General features: G+C 38.2%; 2 protein-coding genes across 2 annotated transcripts; both read right to left on the reverse strand.

Annotated features, from left to right (window-relative positions):
- Positions 1-2,651: 2,651 nt before the first annotated feature.
- LOC130836716 (olfactory receptor 7A17-like) lies at positions 2,652-3,584 on the reverse strand. The gene has a single exon (XM_057709194.1). It carries the CDS (start codon positions 3,582-3,584, stop codon positions 2,652-2,654), a length of 933 nt encoding a protein of 310 aa, XP_057565177.1.
- A 9,563-nt stretch (positions 3,585-13,147) lies between these two features.
- Positions 13,148-14,110, reverse strand: LOC130837138 (olfactory receptor 7A17-like). Its single transcript, XM_057709942.1, has one exon. The coding sequence runs from the start codon at positions 14,078-14,080 to the stop codon at positions 13,148-13,150; it is 933 nt and encodes a 310-aa protein (XP_057565925.1). The 5' UTR covers positions 14,081-14,110.
- Between the last annotated feature and the right edge of the window lie 724 nt (positions 14,111-14,834).

Here is a 14,834-nt window from a genome sequence, read left to right on the forward strand (position 1 = left end):
ATACTCCAAGAAAATATTACAGCATGAAAAAGAAATATTTATAATAAAATGAGTAAAATTTTGCTCCCTCATATTTAAGGTCAATTCTGACTCTAAGAACATATTAGGTAAATCAATTTGTGAAATATGCTTTTCCACGTAGACCCCAGTGGAATATATATATATATATATAAAATATACATAATCATTTTTTTGCCAGCAACTGTGGTAGGAAGTGTGGATACCAAACTGAATAAGAGAATTAAAGTAGGAGAGCAGTTATAAAACACAGTAGAATGTTAAAGTTTACATTATAAGTAAGAATAATTAAAGTAGTAAAATGGAAAAGCATGACAGGCCCAAAGTAAAAATTGTAGTCTTAAATTTTCCTATTCAAAAAATCATATAAATGAACTTAGTTGCCAAGTGTAGTTTGTTACATGTGAAAATACAACTCATGAATATTCTTTCTTTGACACAAAACAAAACTCTTGAGATAATATTTGTCATTTGAGAATTAATTATTCTTAAGAAATCCATATGGACCCAAGAAATAAATGAGAATTTCCACATATTTCTGGTCCAAAGTTGGGAAACACTTTGTGAAACGTAGGAAAATTGACAAAGGGTGAAAACTGTCTGCATATCAGAGCAGCTATCATGATAAACTGAGTTGCTTAAACTGTATGGTGAAGTTGAATTCAAATAAATGTATTCAAATAAATCCAATAAAAAATAAAAGAGGCATATTTTACTAGCAGAATTTCTGGCTCCAAGGCTTTTATCCCTCCTGTCCCTTCAGCCCCAGGACAATTGGCCCTCTTATATGTGCCACCACAAAGAATCTTTACAGGGCACTCTTTATGTCTTTATTTCTTAGATGATAGATAAAGGTGTTCAGCATGGGTGTGACCAAGGTATACAATACCGAAGCTGTTGTACTAGAGTTTAAACTATGAGAAACAGGAGAGATAATGTATACTCCAAGCATCATACAATAAAATAAGAAGATACTGAAAGGTGAGTTGCACAGGGGAAAATGCCTTATACTCCCTCCAATCCAATAAGATTTCACAAATGGAAGAGACTATATTGGAGTAAGAGTCAAAAATACCAGCCAGAAGACCTCCACCCAGATGTAGAGCTGCAACTACACCAACATGTCAGTAAGAAAGGTGTTAGAACAGACAAGTTGGATCACTGGATTGATTTCAAAGAAAAACTTGGGATTTCTAAGACTTTGCAGAATGGCAGCCACAATACCTTAAAGCTTTCTAACATGGAATTCAGGACATTGATGATCCAGCACACCAGAACCAGCAGCCTAGGGAGGTGGGTTTTCAGAATGACTATATAGTGAAAAGGGTGACAGATTACTATAAAGCAGTCATAGGCCATCATGTTCAGGAGAAAGTTGTCCAGCCCTACATAGTGTATGAAATCGTACATCTGAGTGATGCAGCCTTCATAAGTTATAACTTTGCTTTGGGTCTGTATATTCACCAGCATCTTTGGGATGGTGGTGGAGGTGAAACAGATGTTTGCAACAGATGTAATAACCCTTTCATAGTTATGACAAAATGAAGAAGTGAGATTTATTTTCATTATAGCAATGAAAGGAATCATATTATACGTAGCACTGGAAGTTTTCAAGCAGAGACAAGAAGATAATTGAATAGGAATAGAAAAATGCCAAACAATCATTCACTACTATGTAAAAACCTTCCCTTACATATACACATCAATTCTCCATGTGCCAATGAGTAGATATACAGCATGAAAAACAAATATTTTGCATGGTAATACAGTATATGAATTACAATTCTGCTTCATCATATTGAAGATCATCTATGATTCGAAGGTCATCTCAGGTCAACCTATTTAATAAAGTGTCTCAATGAGGACTCCTCTTGTAGACATGCATTTGATAACCATTTTGCCCGTGGTTATAGTAGGCACTGTGGACACCCATCTAAGAGAGAACAGGATCTTAATGAGGAGAATAAAAATCAGTGACCTGTTATAAATCACAGTGTTATGTTACAGTCTAAGTGCTAAGAAAGGACAGTTAAGATAGTGGTGTACAAAGGAATATTAGGTACAAAGGTGAATATTGTGTCTTAGATTTTCCTCTATTATAAATTGTGAAAATTGCCATGGTCATCAATTGTAATTTTGATAGGATTATTGAAACTAATGACAATTTTTTTTTAGTAAAACAAAACAAAAATATATGCCATTTGATAAAAAGTATTTAAAAAAATGGAAATTGCCCTATCTGCAAGCCATTTTCACTAATGGAGAAATTATGCTGCTATTTTATCAGTTAGGCATATTAATACATTTACTGCCTCTTCCTTAAAAAAAAATCTGTTATCTCATTAGGCAAATAGGAATTTCCAAATATTTCTGATTTGTTGTTGAAATAAATTAGGGAAAGTAGGGATAAAACAAGGGAAAATCTGCTGTATGGCAAAGAGAGAAGAAAGCTTAATAAAGTGAGTTACCTGAAAAGGATAGAAAAGTTGAAGTCAAAGAAATGGAAATTCCAGAAAATAGTTTAAAAGAGCAAGTTCCGATTCCATAGTCTGATCAAATAGTCAAAATTTCTGACTCTGAGGCTTTGACCTCTGCAATCTTGAGTGATTTTTCAGTTTTAGAAAAACTGGTGCTTACATAGTTCCCTTCACAAATACTGCTTTCAGAGCCCTCTTCATGTCTTTATTCCTGAGACTGTAGATGAAGGGGTTCAGCATGGGTGTGACCACTGTGTATATCACCGAGGCTGTTGCACTTGAGTGTGTATTGTGGGTAGTAGCAGAGCTAAGGTACACTCCAAGCATCGTACAATAAAATAAGGAGACAATGGTAAGGTGAGATGTACAGGTGGAAAATGCTTTATACTTTCCCTGAGATGATGAAATTCCACGTATGGAGGAAACTATTTTAGAATATGAACAAAGGATACCAAAGAAAGGACCACCACACAGCAGGACAGCAGCAAAATACATGACTATGTTATTAAGAAATGTGTCAGAACAGGCAAGATGGACCATATGATTGAGTTCACAGAAAAAGTGGGGGATTTCAAAGTTTGTGCAGAAGGAAAGTTGCAACATCATTAAACTTTGTAGCAAGGAATTCAGGGCACTTATGATCCAGGACACTAGCACCAGCCATCCACAGAGCCGGGGGGTCATGATGACTGTGTAGTGCAGGGGGTGGCAGATGGCCACAAACCTGTCATAGGCCATTATGGTCAGGAGAAAGATGTCCAACACTGCAAATAGTATGAGAAAATATATCTGTGTGACGCAGCCTTCATAGGTGATAACTTTGCTCTGTGTCCAGATATTCCACAGCATTTTGGGGATGGTGGTGGAGGTGAAGCAGACGTCCACAAAGGACAGGTTGGAGAGGAAGAAGTACATGGGTGTGTGGAGGTGAGAGTCTGAGCTGACAGTCAGGATGATGACCAGGTTCCCAAACATAGTGATCAGGTACATGGAGAGGAAAAGCCCAGATATGGTGGGCTGCCAATCTGCTTCCTCTGAAATTCCCAGAAGAAGAAATTCTGAAATCCATGTATCATTGTCTGATTCCATGCAGGATGGTGACTTCTGGAAAAAGAAGGGTATAACATGGCTAATTTTCCCACAAACTTGCATTACTCACATATTCAAAATGGTATTTCAAATTTATATTTTGCTGTCAAAAATTAATTTGAATATTTCATGTATGGTATAGTCCCATTTAAGGGACCTTTGTGCCTCATGTATGATGTGGAATTTTTTTTTCCAATCAGCTTTTACCACAAGGGTCATGAGTTTTACACTTTTAATGAGAATTTCTTCATCTAATTCAGGAATGTAATACAAAATCTGATCATGCTTTAGACACTGTGTAGACAATGAGTACAAGGTGCTGAAGAACAAGTCCCTACAATTCAATCACAGAGAATGAATAGACAAACAATAAAATTATATAACATCCTATAGTGACAGGTGTTATGAAGAAACTAACAATAGGTACAAAGGAGAGATTGGGTTTATGTGGAGACATGTGTGCCCAGCAGAGGGAATGGCCAGCGCAAAGGCCCTGAAGAAGGTGCTTGTTTCCAATGCTCAAGTCAAAAATAGTGAAGCCCATGTGTCAAGTGAATGAATATGAGAAAGAGTGATGATGTCACACGTGTTGAAGAGGGACGTGGTCCCTCTGCCACTGCTAAAACCCCAGGGCACAGGGACTTCCTGTTCCACTACTACAATTTGCACTTTATTAATCTTGTTGCAAAAGGGTCTCCTAAATTGAAACAGCCTCCCTCTTTAGTATCTTCCTTAATTGAGTTCTGGCCCCAGTACTGTAAGAGTCACCTTGAAATATGTGAGTCCTGGTACCCTTGTCCTGAAGATTGCTCACACTCCACAAGTCAGTCTCTCTCTCTCTCTCTCTCTGTCTCTCTCTCTCTCTCTCACACACACACACACACACACACACACACACACCATGGCCTCCAGCATTGCAGTAGCTCTATATCTTTCTCAGCTGCAGGCTTACTGATTACACCAGGAATGCATACAACCAAAATTAGCCCAATCAGTGATCTTTCCCCTGTAGAATGTAGAAATGGTTCCCAGAAATTCAAAGTCTTAAGCTTCCCATAGACATGTAAACCTGAGACTCCATACTGAGATGGCCATTTTCAGTTGTTTATTTAAGCAAATATAAAACATCTGTTCAATTAATAGAAAGAGAGAAAACAAAATGGATTAAGAGGGAAAAGATCTAACAAGCTTAGTTGGTCCCTGAGAGAGTGTGACAAAGAGTATTCTTCCTTGGTAGCCTTCTAACCCTGATTACATTCCCTTGATGCCCAGAAAAAATAATAAGAGAACAACAACAGCAACAACAAATCTTGTCTAAACAACAAAAGCAGTGATTTCTTTATGGTATCAAATGCCTTATATATTTTACACACAAGAAAAAATGAGCAAAGAGATAAACCAACATTTCACAAAAGTATAACAAATGGACGTTTTTAGTATCATGCAGTAGAAGACTTGTTTTTCCTGTACCTATTCCATAATTATTCGACCAATAGTGTTTACATGGTCCAATAAGGGATGAGATTAGCCCTTTGCTCACTTTTTTCATTTGGAATCCTACCTTTGTGGTTCTTGAGCTTTAAGATTTTATCCCTTTTTTGAGAAACTGAATGCACACACTCAAATCATGGTTCTGGACTTCATCCAACATTCAGAGACCTCCCTGGTCCATGCTCTATAAATCCTGCCCACCCCACAGCCGTTCTGTATTTTTATAGCGAATAACTTTCTTCATATGATTACGCCTGAGGACATTATGTCATAGCACATTTATTTCATTGTACTTTGTCCTTGTTGTTATACTGAATGATCGAAAAGTGCAGGGACCTCACCTGCTTTGTTCACCTTTGGACTTTTCACAAAGGCGTGTGAATATATATGCACTTATACAGAAACACCTCCAGGAGTATGAGAAATTATAAAATATGTGACATATATATATGCATTTATATGTATGCATGTTTCTATATATACACAATATAATATAAACATTAGACCACAGCCATTAAAAAACAATGAAATATTGCCATTTGCAGCAACTTGGTTGGACCTGGATAGTATTATGCTTAGTGAAATAAGTGATAAAGAAAAAGGTAAATATTATATGATATCTCATATGTGGAATCTAAAAAATAATACAAATGAATCTATATATGAAACTTAAAGAGACTCACAACATAGAAAACAAGGGGAGAGGGTGGAAGAGAGGGAGAAATTAAGAGTATGGGATTAACAGATACAAACATAAAATAGCTGAGAAACAAGGGTGTACAGCACAAGGAATTATACCCAATATTTTGTAATAACTTATAATTGAATACAATATGTAAAAATCCTGAATCACTATGCTGTCCATCTTTAACTAATACAACATTGTAAATCAACTATACTTCAATTAAAAAAATAATTAGGTCTCAATATGTATAGACATTTACCATACAGCAAGGTTATATTTTAATTTAGTCAGAAAAGGTTTGATTGTAAAGTAAAACCTGGCATAAATGGCAATCTCTTTGGAAGAATATGGAATTGGTCCCCTCAGACAACATACAAAAAAACAAACAAACAGGTATTACACACAACCTCTGTGTAAGGGTAACCGATGCATTTTAGATAAATATCTGGAAAACTACATATTCAATTTGCAGGTGGCAAAACCATCTTCAATAAAGCGAGATATTTGAATGTAAGAAGATAAATATCTATAAATAAAATAAAAAAATGTTATGGTAAAAAAAATCCTCCAAAAGTCAATTGAGAAACTATGGTCTATAGAAATCTTTTGAAATGCTGAAAAGTAGAAAAATGGGCAAATAATATATGGCATAATAATAATAGGCAAATCAAAATGGTGATCAAATATGCAAAGTTTGATGAAACTGAGCTACAGTTTAAGAAAACAAGAAATGTTTTTCACACTCATCAGCCTGGGGAAGGGGGGGATTTAAAGAGCCATCATGCTGGTTGGTTTTGGAACTTTTAAACTGGTAGCAAAAGCAGTAGTTTATTTTTTCTGGTAGATATATAAAGTGTTACAAGATTGGAAAACAACCTGAAGACAGCTATAAATATTGCAAATAATGTTATTCTTTAAGTGTTTCTCAATCCAAGCACTATTAATTTCCTGTGCCAAATCATTCTCTTCTGTGTGCTTTGTCCTGTGCATTGAAAGATGTTTACAGCATCTGTGGTCTCTACCCACCCTTCTCCAGTGTGACAGCCAAAAATATTCCAATGTGTTCCCTGGGGAAAAGATCACCCCCAATTAGAGCCACAGTGTGAATTTAACAATCTCAACATTTTTCTAGCATTGATGTATCACTTCAATGATGAAGAATATGAAAGATGATCAAACCTGTAAGTAGTACAGCCACACTGTGAAAATATTTTGTAACCACTAAAATAAATACATTAATTAATTAATCAAGCAAACATAGCAATCTCTTGCCTCTGGGCTGAACTGAATTGGCTTCCTTTCTCTCTGAACTTCTCATGCCATAATCTGGGTTGCTGGACTCACCTAGGTGGGAACTCTGAGAGGAAGGTCTCTGAGGAGGAGTCTAAATTCTTCCCTGGATGGTTGGTGATGGAGACTAAGGCTCTGTCCCTAGACAAGACAGCAGGGAGGGGTGAAGCTACAGTCCCCCAGCCAGAATTAGGACTCCAATCAAACAAAGGAAAGAAAGGGCCCTTCCAGCTGAAGTTTACACACACTGAGAGACTGCAGACACGGAGATATTTATAGCTCCCTATATGTGCTCATTAGGCATACTTCTTTCTTGTTTTTTCAACATCTAAGCACATAATTCCCCTGTGGAGAACTCTTCTGGAAGGGAGGAAATTTTTCTTAATGATTCTCTATTCACAAGAGGCCAGCATAGAAGTCAATGGAATATAGTTTTACTTTATTTTCTTTCACTCTTTCTCCATGAAATTGCCTCCGTTTCAGACCTCCAAGTCTCCTAGCACCTTATCTCAACTCTGAGTTAGAGATTTCTCTAGGTCTAAGACTGAGGAACTTCTCTGGATTAGGTCTCTTGTCTCTTCAAAGGTTTGATTTATGATGTGGATGCAACCCCTGAATCTCCAGAAAATTTTTATTCTCCTTTCAATAAGGGGGGGACTCAGTTCTTTTACTAATAAACCCTGGGCACTATAAGCAGCCTCCAGAGCCAGGCAATTGAGGATGGTTCCCCGTGTAGCAGCTACAAAAGCCAGGGCATCATATATAAAAATTGGGGCATAAGAGATGTAAAAATTCCACTCCAAGTTACACTGAGACTCAAGCATGGAAGAGGGAGAGCATGAAGATAACACCCACCTTTCAAGGTATCTGGAAATGTTTATAGTCAGTCCATAGGTGTGTGTTAAATTAGAAGCTTGTCTCCAAAGTTGCAGCTATGATGATAAGGTTATAAGCCTATTTCACAGAAAGACTGAGCTTCTGGGTCTGTTACCTCTTGCTGTGCTCCAAAGGTGGTAGCAGTTTAAGAACACTTCCTCCATTGGTTATAGTCCTGTGGGTTCTGTAAGCATAAGCTCCACCGTCCTACTGAGCCAGAGGATGTAAGGGTGTCCAGGAAGCAGCTGCAAAAATCAGGAGGCCAGGGCTTCCTAGGTGCGCAGTGGTTAAGAATCCACCTGCCAATGCAGGGGACACCAGTTCGATCCCTTCTCCGGGAAGATCCCACATGCTGCAGAGCAACTAAGCCCATGCGCCACAACTGTTGAGCCTGTGCTTTAGAGCCTATGAGTCACAACCATTGAGCCCATGTGCCACGACTACTGAAGCCCACGCGCTTAAAGCCCATGCTCCACAGCAAGAGAAGCCACGGCAATGAGAAACCCATGCACCGCAAAGAAGAGTAGCCCCTAGTTGCATCAACTAGAGAAAGCCCGTGTGCAGCAATGAAGACCCAACACAGCCAATAAATAAATAAATAGATAAATGAATAAATAGGTAAATAAATATAAAACAGAAACAGCAACATTAAAAAAAATCAGAAGGCCAGACAAGGATATAAGCTCCTTTTGGGAAGATACCAGCAAGCTGGAGCAGTGCAGAGGGAAATGCAAAGATTTTGTCCACCAGCCTCTGTTCCCTGAGAGGACCTCCATAGACCTCTAGGAGTATGCCAGACCAGAAGCCTGCTCCTCAAGCCAAAGGTCATGAGAAGCAAACGGCCCTCTTTTTCAGGAAGGATAGAGTATGATTCAGTCTGCTACCTGTGAAATGTCCTGGGAGTGGGAGGCTGCCAAGAACTGTCTTCCTGATTTTGCAATCAAATCAGATCCAGGAATGCAAGCCCCCCTAGCCTCCAGAGCGAGGAACTCAAGGGGTGTCCCCTGGGCTGATACCAGAAAGCTTTGGACACTACACGTTTAAAACCCCAGTTCACCAGGTGGGTGCAAAAGCTTCCCTCCAGGAGATACTGGCACTGTGGAGCATGACAAACGATGAGCACAGGGATGGCATCTGCTGGCTTTAGTGAGGCAGGGGGACAGTGTGAAAATGTCTCCCGCCAATGCCTCCATCCCCAGAAAGAATTCCAACAGGCCTCTGCCCTTTTGGTGGATGTGTTTAGATTATCAAATGAATGTCCCTCACATATAGTCTAGGCACTTTTCAAACTGCGGCTTCTGCAGTGGTTTGGGGTGACTGAGTCTCTAGTGATTGAACCTACATGAGCCCCTTAAGAGTAATTTCACGATTTGTTATATCACTTTGCATTCGTGGACACGAGCCCTGGTGGTTTTCAAAGACAGATATTTTGGAGGCTCATCTACCATGTGTAGGTCTTAAGAGCTGAGGCACCTGATGTAGGCTATGAACCCTTCAATCCTCAAGGACAGGCTTTAGATTTATAAGATCCTTTCTGGTTTGTGTTGCTATATCAGGGGTGAGGTTTTTGGCAAGACAGCATCTTCACCTCTTCTACCTTCCTCAATGTGGTCTTTTCTCATTTGATATTAGGGGCAGTTCAGCTGGTTTTCAGGTCTTTTATACAAGGAATTGTTCTACATGCACTTACAGATTTAGTTGTCCATGGGAGGAGGTGAATTCAGAAACTTCCTATGTGACCATGTTGGACCAGCCCCTCTACTGTTTATTTAAATCTGGGTCTAAGTTTCTACAAATTTAATTTCATTTTAATTTAAGCATTCATTCTTTTAATTGTATCCTCCTCAACTTTCTTTCTCTTATGTAAAAGATAGAACCATATTTTGATGCACCTCCTAGAATAATGGAAATAAAAGCAAGAATAAACAAATGGGACCTAATGAAACTTAAAAACTTCTGCACAGTGAAAGAAACCATACAAGACAAGAAGACAGCTCTCATAATGGGAGAAAATACTTACCAATGAAGCGACTGACAAAGGATTAATCTCCAAAATATACAAGCAGCTCATGCAGCTTAATACCAAAAAAGCAAAGAATCCAATCCACAAATGGGCGGAAGACCTAAATAGACATTTCTCCAAAGAAGACATACAGATGGCCAACAAACACATGAAAAGATGCTCAACATCACTAATCATCAGAGAAATGCAAGTCAAAGCCACGATGAGGTATCACCTCACACTGGTCAGAATGGCCATTATCACAAAATCTGGAAACAACAAATGTTGGAGAGGGTGTGGAGAAAAGGGAACTCTCCTGCACTGTTGGTGAGAATGTAAACTGGTACAGCCACTATGGAAAACAGTTTGCAGGTTCCTTCAAAAACTAAAAATAGAACTACCATATGATCTAGTAATCCCACTACTGGACATATACACAGAGAAAACCAAAATCCAAAAAGAAACGTGTAGCATAATGTTCATTGCAGCACTATTTACAATAGCCAGGACATGGAAGCAACCTAAATGCCCATCAACAGATGAATGGATAAAGAAGACGTGGCACATATATACAATGGAATATTACTCAGCCATAAAATGGAATGAAATGGAGCTATATGCAATGAGGTGGATAGACCTAGAGTCTGTCATGCAGAGTGAAGTAAGCCAGAAAGAGAAAAACAAATACTGTATGCTAACTCACATATATGGAATCTAAAAAAAAAAAAAATGGTACCAATGAACTCAGTGACAGGGCAAGAATAAGGATGAACATGCAGAGAATGGACTGGAGGACATGGGATTGGGGGGACAGGGGGGTGAAGGGGAAGCTGGGACGAAGTGAGAGAGTAGCATAGACACATATACATTACCAACGGTAAAATAGATAGCTAGTGTGAAGTTGCTGTATAACAAAGGGAGATCAACTAGATGATGGGTGATGCCTTAGAGGGCCAGGACAGGGAGAGTGGGAGGGAGTCGCGGGAGGGAGGGGATATGGGGATATATGTATAAATACAGCTGATTGACTTTGGTGTACCTCAAAAACTGGTATGAGTGTAAAGCAATTATATTCCAATAAAGAGCTTAAGAAAAAAAAGAACCATAAATGCAAGTCTGTGTACATATATAGCTATGATTATGCTTGTTTGAAAAACAAATGTATATAAAGAAATATATACATAAATATATACAAGTTTACATTTGAACATTTCCTTTGGATTCCAAAAAACATTGCTGCTCATTTCATTAATTCCTTGAAATCTTCTTTAAGAGTTATGTTTATTATCTCACATTACCTACAAAAATAAGGATTGAGGCCCAGGGAGATTAAAATTCTCACAATTACATTAAAAAGCCTTTAAAGTTATTGTGCACTTTTCTGAATCATATGCAATGGAAATATACAGTACATACTATAATTTTTGTAAGATTCATTTTATTCATCATTTCAAAATGTTCACTTTATGGTATGTAATTATTTTCCAATAAATCATTTATAAGTCTAAGGGTGCACAGACCAAAGTAGGTTGTAAAGTACGGATCGCAGATTCCCACTGAGAAGTGATAGGAGATATCTCTTCTAACTGGGTGGAAAGAAAAGTGTCATATAGGGATATAGAAATAGTAGAAGTAAATTAAAACAGTTCACACTTGGCACTCTCTTTCTATAAAATAGAAGATAAACCTAGATAGAGAAATAAAGTAATCTGATCATTTTGGATCAAGTGAGAAGGGCACCAAGCCACACGCTATATCATGAATGAGCCTTATAAAAGCAATGTAGAGACTCACAGCTGAGTATACACTCATCAGGAGATCGGCAGAGCTCAGAACAACTCCCCACCTTACAATCTCATTTGGTAACAAAGGCATTATATTACATCATTTGCTTTGCTGGATGACTTGGTTAGGCAGCGATTATTAACTGATACAATAATCAAAGTGAACACAATGAGGACAATTATAATTGCTGCTGATTATTCTTGGCATTTGTTCTTGTATTTGAGGATAGCATTATGGTTCCTCTGTCAGTTCAGTCCATGTCAGAAAACCATTATTTTGAAATCTCTCATTGGGGTTCATTTCCAGGTAACCAGATGAGTTTGGAAGGACATGCACATTTGTGTAGAAAAAGAAACTGTTGACCTTGATTCACATGATTGGACAGGAATTCAAGATCTCTCTTGAGTCTTTCTGTGATCATAAAATGTGAATGTAATTGTCAGCATAACAGAGATAGGTAATGGAGGACAGAGATGATCATTCACCATCTCTCTCGGAATTATGACAAAATGCAGGGGGTTGTAATTCCATTAAAGCAATGAAAGGAATCATATAACAGGTATCACTGGAAGTTTTCAAGCAGAAACAGGAAGAAAACTGAATAAAAAACAGAAAAATACCAATCAATCTTCTAGTAATATATATAAACCTCCCCTTACACATGTATGGATTACAGTTTTCTTCATTATGTTGAAGGTCACCTGTGATTCTAAGGTCATATTAGGTCAATCTATTTATTAAAACCTGCCTTTCAGTGGGGACTCCTACTACAGACATGTACCTGATAATCATTTTGACAGTGGCTGTGGCAGGCATGGTGGACGCCAAGAACAGAATCCTGATGAGGAGAATAAAAGCCAGTGACCTGCCACAAATCACAGTGTCATGTTACAGTCTAAATGGTGAGAAAGAGTTAAGATAGTGATGTACAAAGGAAAATTGGATATAAAACTGAAAATAGTGTCTCAATTTTCCTCTATTATAAAATTACATAAATTGCCTTCATGATCAAATATATGGTTTTTGGTAGAATGACTACAACTCATGACAGTTCTTTTAGAAAAACAAAAGAAAAATATTTGGTATGATGTATGTCATTTGTGAAAAGTTATTCTAAAAAAATAAATTTGTGTTGTCTCATTTGATCAGTGGGGGTTTCCAAATATTCTTGATATTGTTGAAGTACATTTGGGAAAGCAGGAGTAAAATAAGGAGAAAGCTGATGGATGTCAGAGAGATAAGGAAGCTTAATGAAGTGAGTTACATAAATTGAATAGAAAAGTTGTGGTCAAAGAAATGGAAATTCCAGGAAAGTATTTATTTAAAAAGAGCAAGTTCTACTCCCATAATCTGATCAAATAGTCACAATTTCTGACTTTGTGGCTTTGACCTCTGTAATCGTGAGTGCTTCTTCAGTTTTAGAAAAAATGGTGCTTACATAGTTCCCTTCATAAAGAATGCTTTCAGGGCCCGCTTCATGTCTTTATTCCTCAGACTGTAGATGAAGGGGTTCAGCATGGGTGTAATGACAGTGTACATCACCGAGGCTGTTGCACTTGAGTGTGCATTGTGGGTAGCAGCAGAGCTAAGGTACACTCCAAGCATCGTACAATAAAACAAGGAGACAACTGAGAGGTGAGATGCACAGGTAGAAAATGCTTTATACTTCCCCTGAGCTGATGAGATTCTGCGTATAGAAGAAACTATTTTAGAGTAAGAGTAAAGGATACCGGCAAAGGGACCACCACCCAACAGGACAGCTGCAAAATACATGACTATGTTATTAAGAAAGGTGTCAGAACAAGCAAGTTGGACCATATGATTGAGTTCACAGAAAAAGTGGGGGATTTCAAAGTTTGTGCAGAAAGACAGTCTCAACATCATTAAGCTTTGTAATGAGGAATTAAGGATATTTATGATCCATGACATCAGAACCAGCAGTCCACAGAGCCTTGGGTTCATGATGACTGTGTAGTGCAGGGGGTGGCAGATGGCCACAAACCTGTCATAGGCCATTATGGTCAGGAGAAAGATGTCCAACACTGCAAAGAGTATGAGAAAATATATCTGTGTGACACAGCCTTTATAGGTGATAACTTTGCTCTGTGTCTGGATGTTCCACAGCATCTTTGGGATGGTGGTGGAGGTGAAACAGATGTCTACAAAGGAAAGGTTGGAGAGGAAAAAGTACATGGGGGTGTGGAGGTGGGAGTTTGAAGTGATGGCCGAGATGATGAGCAGGTTTCCAAACGCAGTGAGCAGGTACATGGAGAGGAAAAGCCCAAATATGATGGGCTGCAATTCTGGTTCCTCTGAAAATCCCAGAAGAAGAAATTCTGAAATCCGTGTATCATTGTCTGGATCCATGTGGTGGAAGTGACTTCTACTAAAAAGGAAAGTAACATGACTAATTTTCACAACCATGTGCTTTACTGAAACTTTGGAAATGCTAGAACTTATATTTCATGTATTTCAGGCATAAAATTAAGATCTGACCATGTTACCAATGTCTAGGCAATGAGCATAGATTTCTGAAGAACAAAGAAAGACCCCACTCTTCAATGATGGAAATAGAAAATATAAGCAAATAATAAAGTCATAACATTTCAGATGTTCACAGGTGGTATGTAGAAAAGGTGAGCATGTATAAAGGAGAGAGTGAATAGGGTGTTCTATTTTTCATGAGTGTTTAGGCAAGACCTGCTAACATGGTGACATTTGAACTGTGACCTCCAGCAAGACAGGGAGGAAGGTGCAAGGTTATATAATTAAGTGCGTACCTGGTGAAGGGAATGTCCCGTGCAAAGGCCTTGAGGAAAGTGCTTTTTTCCAATGTTCAAGTCAAAAAAAGTAATAGCCAGTGTTACAAGATGAATGGACATGAGAAATAGTGATGAAAGTCACACATGTTAAGGAGGAATAAAGCCTCTTTGCTGCTGCTGAAACCGCAGGATACAAGGATTTCCTGTTCCATACTGTATTTTGCACTTTATTAATTTTGTTGCAAAGGGGTCCCATGAATTGAAATAGACCTCCCCCACTCCTTTGTAGCTCCCTTGATGAGTTCTGATCCCAGTATTGTAAAAGTAACCTTGGAACATATGAGTCCTGGTACCCTTGT

The sequence above is a fragment of the Hippopotamus amphibius genome, chromosome 15, assembly GCF_030028045.1.
Source record: "Hippopotamus amphibius kiboko isolate mHipAmp2 chromosome 15, mHipAmp2.hap2, whole genome shotgun sequence".
Classification (NCBI taxonomy): domain Eukaryota; kingdom Metazoa; phylum Chordata; class Mammalia; order Artiodactyla; family Hippopotamidae; genus Hippopotamus; species Hippopotamus amphibius.